We start from the raw sequence: 18,028 nt of genomic DNA, 5'->3' as shown, positions 1-18,028 counted from the left end.
GTCCCACACTGCTCAGGGCAGCAGCTCGTTCACCAACCACCTGAAATGTAAACTGGAGGTGGGAGCCAGAGCAGTTAATTGTCATCAGCCACAGAGGTGCCCAAGAGGGGAACTGCTGTAGCCTAAGCACAGCCCTTTGCAGGACTGTGTCACCACCGCGAGGAACCAGATGAAAATTCTGATTTTTTTAGTGTTGTGTGGGCGCACATGTACCCTCAACGCACATCCCCTTCTACATCCCCTGTGTCAGTGAATGAGCTCTTGATGGGCAACCAGAGGACACAACACCTCTTTGCACAGGTACAGGAATTAACAATAGTTTTGCTGACACTTTAAGTGGGAGTGGAAAGTGTGAAATTTTAAATTATGTCTTTTTTACCATAGGCTGAGTTCTTCAACACTGTCAGACTCTTAAGTCGTTGTTGGTGTAGTTCATTGTCACTGTGCACTCACACAAAAGCTGCAGGTACTGGACAAGCAAGGCCTGGACAAACCAGTGAGTTGCCTGCCATGCCCAGCTCTTCCTCCCCACATCCCATATGCAGCACAGCCATTCATTTCAACTATTTATTTGATTTTAATAGAAAGTGGGATACTTCTGTTTTTTTTAACATGACACTTTGCTAATTAAAAAACAACCAACAAAAACACAGCTATTTTGCACCTTTAAAAGTGAACTTTTGGCCAAGAAAACACAATTCAAGCACTATCACTCTGATTTAAAGTGTCTCCACAGGCTCAGTGTTGAAGGGCTTTCTTCACAAAATCACAAATGATCAAATTGCTGCTGAAGTTGCTATTTCTGTCATAGCTGAAGTAACACATTGTTAGAAAAATGACCTCTTAAGTACAACTGGACTAATGCACATTATATAACACAGTTAAAAAAATACTCTCCTGACTGAACCAAAACAACATTACAAAGTGAAAGGCAAGGGTGTGCTGGGTGTGTGGGGGGTGTCTGGCTACATGTACATACCAGTAACATACATTTAAATATTAAAAAAATAAAGCAAAGCATAAAAGTAAAAAGGACAACGAACTAGAGTGTTAGTATCAGTCTCCTGGCTCAGTAACAAACTCTTAGCAAAGGGCAATGCTGCTGTACCACAGCTGTGAAGGACCAGGGTGGAGAACAGCAGCTGCCCCCACAGCAACTTACCCCAGCACTCTGGCTCTAACATGGTATTAGGCAATTACATCAGCTGATCAATTTCTCCAGAATGATAAAGATGTAATTTACAATAAATTATTGAAAAAACCCAACCACCCAGAAAAAAAACAAAAAAAACCCAAAACGCCAATCTCAATCCTTTTGGAGTAAATCTCTATGTATGTGGATATTAAAATATTTTGAGACCATGAAGCCTGCTACATAAAAATAAAAAATTTTAAAAATGACCCAACAAAAAACCCTTATGAAATAAATCAGGTAACATACTTATTACAGAAGGTTATGGTTTTGGTTCTGGGCTTTTTAAAACATGTTTCCTAAAGTAAGACACCCCCCAGGTCCCTGGTACTTGTCTGGAATATGACTGAATGAGAGGCATTTATGTAAAGTAGCTCTTCCTAATGTCCAGCTCCGTAGAACTAGGTTCAATTTTAACAAAAGAGTAAAATAAGCCTTTTTTTTTTTTAATTTTTTAAATAATTTCTAAAAGAGGAGTCTCTCCCCCATGGAGAGCTATCGCACCAAATAATCCAACTTAGAGACATTAAAAGACATCCTGTTCAGAAAGCCCAGAGAAAAACTATTTTATCTGCCCATAGTAAGTGGATGCCACTTTTTAAAAAAAACTTCCAAAAGAACAAAAAATTTAATTAAAAAATATATTACAAAAGGCACTACTGAGCTTGCAAAAGCATTAAGTGCAGTGTTTAGGTTTGTACCAATCACGAAGCTGTGAGGGTGCACAGTTTGTGTAGAACAGTCACAGCCGCGGGAGAGCCCCGGCTCGGGAATGGCCCCGAGGGCTGGGTGGGACCTGGGGGAGGCCGGGCCAGCCCCTGCTGCCTCCCCCGTGTTTGCTCCACTCGGTGCCCTTCTCTTCCAGCCCTGCCAGGTGGCTCTGAGCTCTCACTGACTGTGGCACCAGCCCATCCTAACCCAGCCCTTCTCACCAGCACAGTCCTGCCGAACTTCATACTCTGATCAGATTTATCTTGTAACAGTAGATAGGTCTTTTTTTCTTTTTTTTTTTTCCCCTTTTTTTTAAACTAGAGAGCTGTTTCTGGAAGCCTTTCATGCAACATTACAAGCACTAGGCTTGATATGGAAAACTCTCTGGAGTTTTGAAAAGCTTTCTTATTCTCAGCATCACGCTGTCAAAACAAGTCATTCTTACAGAAGGCTGCAGAATAAAATTATTGACTGCTGTAACAAAAACTCATTACCACATCAACACTAGAGACACAGTAAAAGCTCAGATTTCATAAAAATATTTTGTCCTTAGTCCTCTCTCTTTACAGCTGGGAAATAGCCACCTCCTGGGCCACTGGCTACCATGCTAATATATTACAAACCAGACCATTAAGATAAAGTATCTTGCTGGTAAATTTGCTGAGATTATTGCTGATGTGCTTTTGTGTAATAACTATTCAAATCTGCTAGTGTTAATAGCTTCTCTGGGGAAAAAATAACCAGCTAATTCCTAAGCTTTTCTTTTCCTTAAATCTTCCACTACCACTAAAGGAATCCCAATAGTTTCTACAGTGCCCTGTTTCTAAAGCACTCAGATCTCAGTGTCTGTAACAGCCTCAGAACAAGCAGAGCCTCGAGGGTCTCTGTGCAGATCTGTGCACACACACACGGACAGACAGGTGAGGGTGGCTGTGGGAGTCAACTGCCCAGCCCAGCTGGCTGGAAACACTCTCTGCTTCTGCACAGGGCTTCACATCCCTGCTCCACACTGCAAAGCTATCCTCACATTACCAGGCATGCTTTAGGCTTTTCCCCCTGCAAGCAGGAGAACGTTTCTGCCATCAATCTCCTCTCCCACATTCTATTTGCTGATGATGCATTTCCTCGACTATCCAAGGTCAAGAAAGGCAGTTGAGGGCTGTGTGTTCATTACAATGAGGATAAGGAGTGATAGCAATTCCCACCATTGCTAAGGACAGTTCAGCCCACTGTGGTACTGGCAACAAGGGTTAATTCAGCTACTGGACAACTGCACTCACAAACTTCTTGCTTATCACCAGTAATAATCTACCTCGTATGTGGCATTAAGACAGATACTCCATTATTTAAACATACAGTTGTCCTCAACTGAGGAAAAATAAATAGCTGAGTACAAACCTCATGTCACCTTAGTAACATTGTAGTTTTTCCTCCACTCTAACAATGAGAACAGAACTGAAGTCCCAGGATGAGGAGCTGCACTCTAGTGGGCAGGAGGCTCTGCAAAGTAGCGCAGGATGCAGGCGGGGCTGTAGCGCCCGGGGCTGCCGGGCTCGGGAGGGAAGGAGCTGCCGTGCTTCCCCGGGCTCCCTGGGATGGGACTGTTTCTGCCTGAACTAGGATACACTGAAGCATTTGGAAGACCAGCAGCCATGGATTGGGACTGGAATCTTGCCTTCAACGCTGGACTTGGCCAACTGAAAGAAACCAGAAGTCATTGCACACGTTTTAAAGGAAACTGCAATAGTGAGAGCAGCACTTTAACTCAGAATCACTTCAGATCTCAGAACCAAGGCACCAGCTGAGAAAAATCCTGTCTGGTAACAGACAGATCTAGAAGAAGAGAAGGAACAGGAAGAGCATGAAATATTCTAAATGGATTGTTGCCCAATATTCTATATTCTATATATTCTAGGTTCTATATTATAGATTCTATATATTCTAGATTCTATATAGATTGTGTTGCCCAAATCAGTAAGACATAATTTCTTTCAAAATGGCCGTGATGACACACACCATCCTTCACATGAACAGTTATTTTGGACTGGGGTAATAAAGAGTAAAAATAAAACCACTTAATAAGATGCATAAAGATAATAAATTCATCTTAATATCCTTCAGCACAATCTAAGTACCACAAGGCAACAAACACAACATTCCTGCGCTGCATCAACAACAGGGATGAATTACAAAACCCACAGCACAACTATCACTGAGTCCAGTGAAGGATCCAAGTACCAAATCAGCAAAGTGAGACACTGGCCAAGTGGAAAACAGTCACATCTGATTTGTTGGTGGAGACATGCTCAAGTTACCTGGGACAGCAGTAGAATGGAAAGAACATGACTGCAGCACCAGGAAACTCCTTATCAATAGACACCAGTAAAAAAGGCTTTGGTGATTAACTTCAGAACACAGTTAATTCTGCTGAATTTAAAATATGGGTTTGAGGGCAACAAGGCCTGAAAATCTGCTATTCAAGCTGATCTGCTAAATATGTACTTCAGCTCCTGTGACTGAGTTTGCAGCAATACCTTTGCCTGTCAGATGAGGAGTAGGATTGCACTGCGTGTTTCCATTTGTAAATCATTGGGAATTTCTGGGGATCAATCTCTGCTCCTTCTATAGCTGCTAAGACATCACCATCCAGCTTCGAGGGCTGCTCCCTAGAATGGAAACAGAACTAGATGAAAAGAGAACCATATATTTGTTCAGCTAATGAAACACCCCAATTCCAAAACACTTAGTTTTATATTAGCAAAGAGATTGTCTGTGCAAGTAAGAGTTAAAGAAGGCAATTCTTACCCAAGAAGGAATAACTTTAAATTGTCATTTGTCGGTGAAGTCTTTGAAAGAAACTTCTGGGAGGAAAATTCTTGACGTTGCTGTGACTCCCTGGTCTGAATTCCAGATTCTCGGGACACTCTTTCATTTTCTAACGATATTCTGTGGTCTGTCCTTAACTTGGTCTCTCCATGTTTTCCTGTAACACTTGGCTCAGAAGAACTTGCCAGTGACACTGCAGAGCAGGTCTTGTCCAGAATTCCCTCATTCTCAGTTTGTTTAGTGATTTTATGAGATACTCCTGCAACCTCTTGTTCTTGGAATGACAGGCCTTCAAATTCTGACATCAAATTGGAAACAGGTGACATGAGGCATTCTGACCCATCATGCAGCTGCTTTCTGTCACTGATGATCCTTTTACTGGACACAGGACTGCAAAACCCATTTTTGCTGGCAGCAGCCCCCTTCTCATAGTGCCGAGGGTGAGCTGAGGTCTCTATGATGTTTCCTGCACACTCCATGGACAGGATGTCACACTCAGCATCTCCAATGGCATCAATGCTGGGCTCCTTGGACACCAGAGAGGGGCTGATATTTCGTGCTGCATTTTGTCTGTTTTTAATTTCTTCTAAGCTCATGTCATCATCATCCTCATCCAAAAATGCTCCAACAGAAATGGAATTGCAGGACTTTTTGCTTTTGCCTGTAAACAATTTTAACAAGAGCAACACATAAGAAGACTTTAAACAGAATGTCAAGTACATAAGCTAGGAAAAAAATGCACAATCCTTATGCCTTATTCTATTTCCTGAAGACCTCTCTGACTATATGTAACAGCAAGAACTAACCTGACTAAAGCAACAAATGCAAAATACACACATGGCAAGCAGTGGTCTAAGGTATAAAAGCTTTCCTGGGTTTTGCTTCTTGTGTCTTTTCAGGTTCACAGTTGTGAAGAATTATACTTTTGTTTTTAAAATGTTATTTATTCCGTATCTGTGGATTACAAAATTCTATACTTTAAGATGAATGCCCAAATGCTCTGAGTGAAAACATTCTGAAGACAGAGGTTTTCTTACAGGGATTTCATTTGGGTGTACACTCAAATAAACTACTTCACATGGAAGATAAAGTCTGTACTTCCACATTCACAGTTGGCTCTTTTTCTGATGCTGTACTCAGACTCCCTGGATAACAGATGAATAACAGCAACCACCACAGGTGAATACTGCTTCCCCTGGGCACCAAGCTTTTTCTGTCTCTCTTCTCCCCAGGTACAACCCATTGGTTGCAGCATTTGCCCTTTTCTTACCAGAGGGATGTGGAGTTTTGTATCTATTGCAGGTTTCATTTTCCCCTGTTTCTGGCTGAGCCTTTTCGCTCATTTCACGATGACTCAGGTACTCTTCTAACTTTCGCAGCCCCTCCTGGGAAGACAGATCAACAAAACAGCCCAGAAATTCCCAGTATTCAACCCACGGGAACCCCAGCTCATGAGCTAACTCCCTGCAATAAATAAAATAAAACGAATCATTTGTGAAGACATAAATATCAGTTTGACAACAACTTTTCTGATCACATTTTAACAGCTACAAACAGGAGCACAAACAAACACCCAGGCAACACAATCCCACCACAACCAACAGTCTGCAAAAGCACACACACATCCTTAGCAATCAAAGTATCACCTCATTTGTTCTAGAGCATTTTTCACATTTCATCTACTATTTTTACAGTTGGCAGCATAAACATTGCTATCTTTAAGCTGACTGTATCTAGACATCAAACAGAGAAAAATCCCCACTGATACTGCATGCACCAGCTTTTTCTATTTGGGAATGGGAGAGGGAGGAGGAAGTGAGGGATTATTTTAAAGAATGAAATGCAGTCAGCTTTGAACAAAGTATTTTTTTCCCTATGTTGCTGGTAGAAGGTATTTTAGCTGCAAGGACACACCACACACACACAGCTTTTATAAAACAGCAAATTTGTATTAGGATTTTTTCATTCTGCTCCCTTTTAACAATCCCTCACTTTCACAGAACAAACAGGCTATGCATCATTTTAGATCTGACAAATGAGGCAAGTAAGTATCTGTGAAAAGCATTCCATACATATCATCAATAACAGCCAAAATATCTTTATTGCCAAAGCTAAGAAAGCCAAGTCTCACATTTTAACTATCTTATTTACACAAAAAAACAGTAACAATCCAACTGCAAAATATTTCATTAAATACTGCTGCAGTAGCTTTTGCCCCAAGATATTGTGCAGTGAGCAATAACTGTACTCTCAGCACAGTCTTTTGCTTTTACATGCTCTATTATTAAGTTTTTATATTGACAGTTTTTAGATACCTTCCAACTCTTTCAACACCTCTCTCCAGATCAGATTTCCTGACATTGTGAAAGAAGCCAGCTCTCTCTCGAGGTGGGGTTTTCCACAGCCTGCGAAATTCTTCAGCCTTCAAAAAACAGAAACAAATTCAAAAACTACCCCACAGTATGAACTAACTCAGTGCTGGCTACACATCTACCCACAGATGTTCAGCTGTTTGCTGTCCACAAGTGCTGCTCTACTCCAGCTAGGAAGGATCTCACACTGCATCTAAAGTTACTCCTTTCACTACTGATGGTTACTCTGATCTCTTAACTGCTCATGAAAGAGAAGGACCATAATGTACCATAATCATCTGAAAATCAACTGCACAGACACCACATCTGCCTGGTCTTAATGTGTGTGCAGCAGGAAACAGAAGTGTCTTGTGATTTTGCCATGTCATTCTATTTAATTACAAATGCCTTCTGGTCATTGTTTTCTAGGCTGCAAAGGGGATATTTTTTATGTACAGACTTGCTACAATTATCAGAATAAATTCTTGCTGTCTATTTTGAAGTTGGAATGCCTCAGGGGAAATTTTTTGCAAAATCCTGCACTTAACTTTATATGACAGATCACAATGATGACAAGAGTTACATTCAGACATTAAAAATACATGTCAGCAATGAGAATTATGAACTGTTTATATCCTAGAGAATATTTTCTGGAGTACAAATAATATTTAAATTTCTGTCAGTTGAACAGAAAATTGATCAAGAACTTTTAGAAGAAAAAGCATTAGGCATTTTGGTAGAACTCAGTCTTAAAGAATGCAACCATCAGTCCTCCACTGTATTTATTCACTGTTTCTAAAGCTGTTATATTTGTAGCATGTTCATATTAAATAAATGAGTCAAACACCTGTAAATTGGAATATATTTAACAGATATCTAAGTATTCCTTCTGAAAAGTGAAGATTTTGCTTTTCCACTATACAGTCAATACATTTCCAAAACCATCCCAACACCTACTACTTGGTTGTCAGTTTTTCCATCTAGAAAAATATATTTTTGTTAATTTAACAAGCAGAGGTTATCATCCAGTGGCAACTTCTAGAAATGAGATAAAGATACAGTTAAGGTTTTTAAAACTGATTCATAGCTGCTTTGACAGGCTTTGCTTCAGGTTAGAGAGTTACAGCAATTATCTGTAAGAATTGAAAGGTTTGCCAAAGGTGCTCTTTGAATAGATGTCAAGAGGAAAAAGAAAATTTTTTTTACTGAACTTCTGCTCTTCTTATTTACACCACATTTCTGTTTTCAGCAATAAAAAAAAATATTTACAAGTTTCTGTGCTTCTCCATGGAGGAAGATCCATCTCCTCAGCAAAGAGAGAGCCACAATCTGTGCCGGGAGCAAGCTACACCACACAAGGAACCCATGAGGATCTTCTTTATTCACAAAAAGGAGAAGCACGGGCACTGGAGTCACAGGGAGTTCTCTCCTTACCTTTGAGGGGCTCATGGGGCCTGCAAAAGCCCTGATGGACAGCACTGGGTCTTTGGGGCTGCCAGGGTATTTAGGCCAAGCTCTCTGGGGGCCATCGTCCGTCTGGTCGGGCGACCACGGTGCCCCAATGACCGGGGCTGAGGAATTGTCTTCTGCCCTCAGGAGTGGGACATAATAATGACCTAAAATAAACCATACAGAGCTTTCTCATTCAGCTTCTGTCACATCAGCCTGCTGCTTCTTCCTGGACTACCAATGCACCCGTACACAGAACCATCTTAGTAAAACTACTTGTAATTCAGACTCACTGCTCCAGTGATTACAGATCATGTTTTAGTGTAGGTTCTCTTCTCTTTTCAAACACAACAACACCTGCAATAATCCATAAAGCCCTTCTCTCAGGGTCTTTAACAAATTTCCCATCCTCCTTTTACAAACACACACATGACAAAACAGAGAAATTCTGCCTCAAGGAAATTATAAAACGACAGGACTCCCCAGCATGAGAGATACACCTCTTGCCCTGCAAAAGGTTTTTGTTTCTTTTAGACTGAACACTCTGCTCCAGGCTTACAGAATCATGGCCTTGTCTACGTTACAAAGCCATGAGGGCAACCTTGTGATCCATACATTAAGAGTTCTGACTGTCATTTAAAAGACAAAAAATTTCTCTGTCCCTGCTCAATGTTAGAATTTCCCTTTGGTTTTCAGAGCACTGTACAGCAGCATCATTTATAAACTCAAATGCTACAGAAAGCAAACAGGAGACAGCCAAGAGGCAAAATACATGCCTGATATAATACAAAACTGCGTACAGACCTTTCAAGTACTCTTTTATCTTTTCTTTCAATTCAGCAGATTTGTTCTTGCTTCTTTCACAGACTACCTGTTAATGTAATTGTACTTGTTAGGGCAGCACAGTAACCTCATTTTCAAATCAACTGCAATGTGTGTTCTTCCTAAACAATCACATTATTGGCCCCCACCCATCTTACCCAGTACTTTTAATTCATAGTAGAGCAACTAAAATACATCCAACTTAATAAATTCTAAAACTTTTCCAAAGACACAATCAGCATAAAATATTTTTGATGTTATACAGAATTTACTCTTTAATTATGACACTAGCACCTTACTACAAGTCTTCTATGGTAGTCAGTAATGTGTGAATATGAAAAATGCTGAGGAGGATAACATTTCTGGGTTTGCTGTCGACATGGAGAGACTTACTTCTGCTGGAGTTTGATCATATTTGTTTCTTGGATTTTTTACAATGGCTGGGTGTGAGGTAAGCACGTTAACCACATCCACATTCCCAAACTTGCAAGCAAAATGCAATGGAGTATCAAACCACTGCAGTGGGAAAAAGAAAAATATTCATATGCACTTAGAAAGATTATAAAGTCAATATCACACATTTAATTTTGAGACTGAGGGCAGTAGATACATGTCATGACTAATTATCTTAGCTCTTAACAAATCTGTTCCCACCATAGTGCAGAATAACGATTACCAAAACCCACAGAACTTATGGACAGCTCCCCTTCTGTTTTGTTCTCTTTCAGTCTCCCTTAACCCCTTCCAATAATAATAGTAGTAGTAGTAGTAGTAGTAGTAGTAATAATAATAATAATAATAATAATAATAATAATAATAATAATAATAATAATAATAATAATAATAAAAACAGGTAAACCCCCAAAATCTTACCATTTTATCTGGAGTGTTCAGGTAAAGGTCAACAATATACTGGATGCGTTTCTTCAACATGACATCGTTATCATCTGGGTACATGAGCCGCATAAATTCTGGATTTTCCAGAGTGTCCAGCAGTAACTGGCAGATAGCAGGCTGATTCTCCTTGGCAGCAACATGCATGACATTGTACCTACACCCTTCCTAGAAAAAAAGACCAGTTTTAGAATGAATCTCAATCTAAACAGCTTTCTTACACCCAGAGATGTAACTGATGTAACTGTGAACATGGGTTCCTACATGGAGTTTTATATGGATATTTTTGTAAAGACTTATCTTTACACCCATATTATTTTTATAATTAATGAAATTATTCTTACACTCAGTGCCTTTATTTAAGGAAAGAATGTGGCAAAAAATACATCAAGATATTACACAATAAAGGGAGGTAGGAAGTTCAGTTTAGATAAAGAACAGGAAAATGGGTACAGATTTCAAAAAATTCAGCTGCTTTGCTATATTACATAAAAAATTTCAACAACTTCACAAAGCTGGTCCGATGCAAGTTGAGGATAGTCAGTGTTTGCTAAATGGCAGCTTATACATGGTTCTGGAATTAAATAGAGGTGCTTAGGTAAGCAATGCTATAGGAACACCTAATTACAGCCTAGGCCCTAGCCTGGTCCTTACATTTAGTCTGTTTTAAAAAAGATTGCAATTACTTGGAGGAGATCAAAGAATAAGAAGACAAAACTATTCCTTGCACTACTAAATACACCTATTCCTCCTCTGAAGAACTGCACACTCAGTTCCTTTAGCTCTGCTGGAGCAAAGGCAGCTCTCAGGGTGACTTACAGAGAAGTGCCCCAGCTGCTGTCAGTGAACAGAGAAACCTACACTGGGTGGAACAAGGTGTCCTGAAGGAGGAGCAGGAAACATCACTCCTTCCACTTCTGCTTTCAGGCCCCAAAAGCTACATCACTAAACCAGAACCCAGATTTTCCTGTTTTGTTGCTGGTTTCTCACCTGTACAATGGTTGGGTTGTCTCCTGACCCGATCAGGTAACGAGGGTTACTCCAAATAAGATCTGAGAACGTTGCTGTGTCTCCTTTCTCCACAGCTTTCCGAAGCTTGGCTGTGAGATCCTGAGTCCGTGGACTTTTGTAGCTGTTGGCTCTCTCCTTATTCACAGTGTCGCTCTCAGGGGAGCACAAACCATCTATCAACACACAAATCACTCCTTTCTAGATACATTCTTTCCATGATCACCATCTGCACATCCAGGCCATGAAAATGATGCTTTTAATCTAAACCATGTATTAATTTGGCATCTTTAATACACAGGAGTAAGGAAACAACTCAATAACAAGACATTTAAATACACTAGTTGTTAGTAATAGTGAGGGAGAGGAAAATGATGAATCAACTTGTAAAAGTGTTTCAGACTTTAATAGGGACTGGTAAACTTTGTAATTACCAGTCTGCTCCCATCCAAATTTAAAAGCAAAATTCAGCAAGAAACAACCATTTTCTGATTGTTAAAATTGCTTCTGCAGTTCTATAAATCCTAAATCACTTTAATCTAGCAACTGGGAACACTGTGAAATATGATCAGTGCTCACCGTTTTATTTCTGAATGTACAAATTTACTTAAGAACTGAGTACAGTTTGAATATACTGTGCAATTTTATCAGCATCTTGCTAAACCTGAAAATCCTGAAGTCCATGAGTAAAACTGAATCCTAACAAATATGACCATGGAATACTAAGCAAGGTATCCATGAAGACCATTACCTACATTTCAGCTTTAGAAGAGTAGCAATAGTACTTTACATTTAAAACATTTTCCACACGTTCAACATTTCTATACTTAAAATAAAAGTTCTCTTAAACTTCAATTTATTCAGTGCTTCACCTTTGAATTTTTTCTGTTATTAGTGTATTGGTAAAGCATTTGTTGCTTCTCTCACAAAAAAAAAAAAAAAAAATCAATGCTGTCTATTGCATCTACTGTAGAGAGATGAAGTTCCCCACTTACCTCTGTTAAATGATCCCATTTTCACTGGAGACAAACATAAAGAGGACTTGCCTGGAGATGGGAAATAATCACAGATTCCTTTAGCAAATTTCTCAGCATCCTCTCTGTTTGTAAAAGCTTTAAAACGGGAACCCTTAATCAGCTTAACAGCCTGGAGAGCTTCCTTCCTATCTTCATAAACATGTATCCTCTCTGCAACAAGAACCACCACAGTTAGATTGTTTCAATAATCTCAGATTTCAATTCCTAGACAGATTACAGAATTCCTACACTATCATTCCAGCTTTGGTCTCAGATTGTTTCTCTTCCAAACGTGACATAAAGGTCAAAAGTCCTTTTAAATCTTGTCCCCTGGAAACTGAGTAGGAGCCTCCCACACTCTCCAGGTAATGTCAGGTGATCCCTGCGCAGGGCTCAGCCATTCCCATCAATCAACACCCTTTAATGGATGGGCCACCTTCAACACAGCATTTCACTTCCACATGGAAAAGCAAACTCAGCTCATTCACCCTGCATTACTTTTGATGCTGCTTTTTTCAGAAAGACCAACTTTGTAACTGATCCACAACTTTAAGATCTCTACAGAGTATCTCAGATAATAAACAAATCCTTCTTCTTCTCCTTTAAATGATATTGTTCAAATAAGGATATCTTAATGTACTTTTTCTTAGTAAGAATTCTTAGTACTGTCTCAGAGGAAATAATCCTGTGCATTACTCTACTCCTGTCAGGAACAGAAAGGAAGATGTGAGAACTTTTAGAAGGGATCATTTAAGCTTCAACGGATGACAATATAAATAGTTTTTTGATTGTTTATTTACTTTTTATTCTTGAGAGGGATTAAAGGCACAGGATGGGTCCAAGAGTAGCAATAAGAAATAATATTCTCCATCTGAGCTACACAGGGTAGAGGATCCTCATATATAGGAACTGCAAAGGCAAACACCTGGGATGCCTTGAACTGTTGTTTCTTTGCCTTAGAATAAGTATTATTTATAGGAACAAAGAAATACTTCAAACAATGCTTACAATACTAATGCAGTGGTGTTCAGAACACCTGCTACATAAAAGAACTCTACTCAGCCATAACCAAAATGCTTTATCACTGGAAATAAGGGAAGTGAGTATTTACCATTCCTGGCCAGTACGTCATCATAAACTGGGCAAACACCATAGAACAGTGGAGGATCTCTGGATGGTGTCTGAGCAGAGATTTGTGAATCTCCAGCACCACAGGCTGGAGCTGAACAGTTCATGAGTGTCACAGCATCTTCTTCTGGAGGGTTCAGGCCCACACAGTACCCAAAGTCCACCTCCTCAGCAGCACTTCCATGGCTGCTGTGACTCACTAGGACATTTCCAGCAGCCTCCTCTGGCAGGGCAGACCCTTCCTCCTCCAGGGCTCCTTGCTGCTCCAACAGTGCCTGAGCCAATTTTTTTTCAAAAATAAACCTTGTAGTTGCAGTAATGGGCCCACATTTCAGTCCTGCTCTCACAATCTCTTCTCTAAGCTCATCGTGGCTGAGCTTCTTTAATCGGGATAATATTGTATCCATTGTTATTGCACCTACAGGAAAGGCAACAAAGAAGAGGAGAAAAATTGTAAAAACCAAAACTTCTTCTGCTACTTAAATGGTGTACTAAAGCAAAGGAAACAATGCCTCTTAACGATTTCTTGGGATTCTGAAAAGACCCTTGCGGTGCAGAAAAATCAGATTTTTCAATCCAATGTTTTTAAGCTACCAGACCCACAGCTCCTCTCTCGACCACTTAAAAGAGTATTTACAGCTTACATTCTGTTCTTGGTAGTCCTTTTTCAATTTCTTCTAGAGTGAAAATTCAATCTAGAGCATCTACTCATTAAAATTAATGACAGGCTGAGAAATATTGACCAGAAGGCACAATACAAGGACAGGAGCAGCAGTCAGCCCCCAGACAAGGGGCTGCACCTCCAGCTAAAGGCACAGAACTATTTCTAGTATTTCCTCAGGACTTTCTGGCTGACAGAAGTCATGGGGACAAGCACAATGCAGCAGCCAGGGCAGGCTTTCTCTGGCTGTGATGCAAGGCTGGAAATATGTACACAGCATGTTGTTTCCCAGGCCTGTTTTGAGAGCAAACAGCCACAAGACAAAAACAACTGATCTTTTCAGATCTCCCTCTCCAACAGAAAACAGAAGCTGGGAGAATTTCTCCATTTCCAAAGGAACATCCTTCTCTCTGCTATGATCCAATTCCCCAGGCTCATGTCCCTCCATGTAATCCACGCTGACAGCTTCCACACTGGTCAGCAAGAAGACACTAAAACCAAGCTGATGCCAACACAAATTCCTTGCTCTGAAAAACACAGCTGAAAAACACAGGATTTGGGCAGCTCCAAGAAGCTTTCCCATTATTTCATCAGAACTGCAGCCATGTACCTGCAGGCACTCCCCTGGCACACAGTGCTCAGGAAGGGAAGCTCCAGACAGGAATGATTCAGCTGTGCTATTCCCTCAGCCTGCTTCACTCCTGCCTTGCACTGCCATTTCATGAGCCTTGTTCTGCTTTGGACAGGGTGCATGGCTGTTTTAGTACTTTATTTTCAATTTTAGGTTTCATCCCCAGTTAATGAAACTTAAGACTACTTTTTGTATATTTAAAAAACCCAAATGCACACAGTAAGTTTTTGCAGTTTTCAGCAGCAGTCAAAACAGCACCACATGATGTTTCACTGCAACCTGAGTTAGAACAAACACATTCCTAGTATTAGGAAACACTATGAAAATGTACTTAATGCCAAACTTCAATAGCCCTTCAATTATCACAAGCCAACAGTCATGTGAGGGTTGTTTCCTTGGAGGGACATTTCCTTTGGGAGCTGTCTCTTTTTTTATGAATATCTTATTTTGAATGCCTGTGGTTAGAGAACAACGTAACCTCAGCCCCTGAACATTTCACAAGTATTAACTGGAATCTCACTGAAACAATGGGAAATGAGAATATTTCCGATTAAAAACCCCACCAAAGAGCAGCAGAGCCACAGCTGATGCTGCTGAGCCACTTCCCCAAGGTATTGTAGCTCCCCTGTGATTCCTGAGCCTCCAAGCAACCTCACTGTTTCGATTATCTGACTTGCCCACAACAGATTATCTGACTGCAACAACAGATATGAAAGATCCTCTTACTTGTTTTCAATTCTTAATCTTCTATTTTTTTAAATAAAATTTGATACCAGTATGTTTTAATTAAGGGATGTGCCCCTAAGGTCAATTAAAATATCCAAACTTGCTATTTTAAGGATTTTCCTTTTGAGACTGCCTAATTGTAAAACCAGAAAAAGATGAAAACTCAGGGGTGAGAAAGTTCACTGCAAACACAGCTCAGTGAAAACACTCTGAGCAGTCAACATAATGCTTTAAAGAATTAGCTGAGAAATGCTCCTATTTTTAAGGCTCAGAACCAGCACAATCATTCTGCAGAAGAGCAGACCTGTACATATATATAATTAATGTATGGAGAGTAGACAGGAACACACAAAAATCCTTCCTGCCTAGTGGGTAAGCAAAGAAATGCTGTGAGGGAGTGATTTCTCTGCTTTCTCATGTTTTGACAGAACCCGGTACCTAAATCTTAGTGCTCAAAATTTGTCTGTTAAAAAAAAAAGGAAAGTTATTTATTTTGTGTACCTATTACAACTCTGGCACAACTGAATCAAAATGAGATGGCAAAGCAGACCAGCAGTGAAGAATGAGGTTTAAGATCTGCTGGTAGTATGAAGAGTTTTCTACAGGGTGTTTGGTGTGGAAATAGGGAAAACATTGTTGGAGTGACAACACAGAACTCTCACAAAATCCATTTGTGTTCTGACAATGAGATTTCAGCTAATTTAGATAAGCAATATTGGTTTTTAATTTCATTACCTATTTTAATCTGTCCAAAACAAAATGTGTGACCTGCAAACCTGAGAAAGAGCAACTGCTCATACTGAGACAATCCTTTGCCCGTTTGTTACGTGCAGGTAAAAAATGAGATTATTTGAACCATAAAATGCATTATATAACTAAAAATGATCCAGAGCACAGCCAGCACTGAGATTGCTGCCTCTTCTAGTTCAGCACGTAAGGCCTTGCGAGTTACCTTTGCAAATATGAATAACTGCTTTAACAACAACATGTTCTAGGGTTCTTCCATATCAATCAAAACCTGGAAGAATCGGCAAGAATTGTATTTTCCTTTATCTCACTGGGTCAGAATGAAACAGCAGAATCTGCTTCCAAAAAAAATTAAGAATAGACCCAAGACAGAATGAACGACTGACTTTTAAGGATGGCAGTATTATTTTACTCCACTACTCTCATTAAATCTTTCAATAAATGAATAATATAAGAAAAACACTCTTTTTGGCTGGGTTGTTTTTGTTGGGTTTTTTTCCGAGGCAGGAATAGAGAGTCACATCCTGTCTTTGGCCATATTCGGCTGATAGGATTTGCATATGTTAGAGCAACCGTGGCTCCGCGATGGGGTGATTTGTCTGTACCGCCTGTGGGCAAATGAGCCACCAGTTCTGAACTACGTGGCTGAAAGGGAACTGCTGAACAAACTTGAAATAAGCCACGGGAAAAGAAAAAAGGCAGGGGGCAAAAGGGGCAACTTTTCAGGGAGGAGAAACGCACACCTATGTCTAGACGCGGACGGGCAGGGCGCGGGGGGGATGCGGGAGGAGCAGCAGCAGCAGCAGCAGCAGCGGCAGCAGCAGCAGGGCCGCGGGAGCGGGGCCGGGGCGGAGCCGCCCCTGCCGGAGCCGGCGAGGCCCGGCCGTGACAAAGCGGGAAGGGGAACGGGGCGGCGGGGCCGGGCCCGGCGGGGCCCGCGGGCTCTGGGGGGCGGGCAGGGCCGCGCGGCCTCCCCGGGCGGTGCCCGGTGCCCGCTCTCGGCCCCGCCGCGGGGCGAGGGGCAGCACCATCCCCCGGCCTCCCCCGAGTCTCTCACCTGGGCGGCTCCCGCTGCAGCGCTGGCTCCCCGCGGCGAGCGGCGCCGGGGCCGAGTGGGGAGCCGGGGACGCGATGGGGGTCGGGGAGGAGATGGCGGCCGCTGCCGCCCGGCGGCCGCCCGGCCTCCTGTCCCGCAGCCGCAGCAGCCAGCCCACGGCGCCGATGACGGCGCAGGCGGCCAGGAGCTCCCAGCACGGCCATCGGCCCCAGCCGGCTCCCCAGAGCGAATCCCAGCCCCCGGCGGCCCCGACCCACCGCTCCATGCCCGGCCCGCGGCCCGCCCGCCGCACGCCGCCGTGCCCGCACGCCCTCAGGGACGGTACCTCCGCGGCCTCGCGGCTTCCAGCTCCTCCGCCCCGCGCCCGCCCCCCAACAGACGCGGCGGCGGCTCCGCCCGGCGCTGACGGGGCTCCTCCGCCTGCCTGGGCCTCACCGTGACCGCGGCTCCCGGGCGGCGGGGAAGGGCCGGGCAGGCCGAGGGAGCGGAACACGCGGCGGAGCAGCCGCAGCCGCCGGGCGGGCGGGGAAGGGCCGGGCAGGCCGAGGGAGAGCGGCGCCGCTGCTGCGGGGGAACACACGGCGGAGCAGCCGCAGCTGCCGGGCGGGCGCTGCCCTAGGCCGGGACAGGCGGGCAGGGTTTGAACTGCAGCAGCCCTGGGGACCGGGAACACACGGGCACTTCAGAGGCCGCTCTAGAAAGGTTCCGTCCGGGTATTAACCTTAAAATGCTGCAGCAGTCTCGTATGAGCCATGAAGGTGGAAAACCAGGGAGCAGGAGGCCTCTAGTGCAGGAGAACCATTCCCTGC

General features: G+C 42.4%; 1 protein-coding gene across 1 annotated transcript; it reads right to left on the bottom strand.

Annotated features, from left to right (window-relative positions):
* Window positions 1-553: 553 nt before the first annotated feature.
* Window positions 554-17,484, bottom strand: ANKLE2 (ankyrin repeat and LEM domain containing 2). Its single transcript, XM_059484850.1, has 13 exons — window positions 17,220-17,484; window positions 13,381-13,815; window positions 12,249-12,440; window positions 11,236-11,429; window positions 10,225-10,413; window positions 9,745-9,867; window positions 9,334-9,400; window positions 8,515-8,696; window positions 7,045-7,151; window positions 6,000-6,193; window positions 4,709-5,390; window positions 4,438-4,569; window positions 554-3,600 (listed from the first exon to the last, which is right to left on the bottom strand). The coding sequence occupies exons 1-13, from the start codon at window positions 17,482-17,484 to the stop codon at window positions 3,387-3,389; spliced, it is 2,976 nt and encodes a 991-aa protein (XP_059340833.1). The 3' UTR covers window positions 554-3,386.
* Between the last annotated feature and the right edge of the window lie 544 nt (window positions 17,485-18,028).

This window comes from Ammospiza nelsoni, chromosome 18, assembly GCF_027579445.1.
Source record: "Ammospiza nelsoni isolate bAmmNel1 chromosome 18, bAmmNel1.pri, whole genome shotgun sequence".
In the NCBI taxonomy this organism is placed as follows: Eukaryota; Metazoa; Chordata; class Aves; order Passeriformes; family Passerellidae; genus Ammospiza; species Ammospiza nelsoni.
The sequence above is the reverse complement of the archived record's forward strand: the minus strand, read 5'-3'. Positions and strand labels throughout refer to the sequence as shown.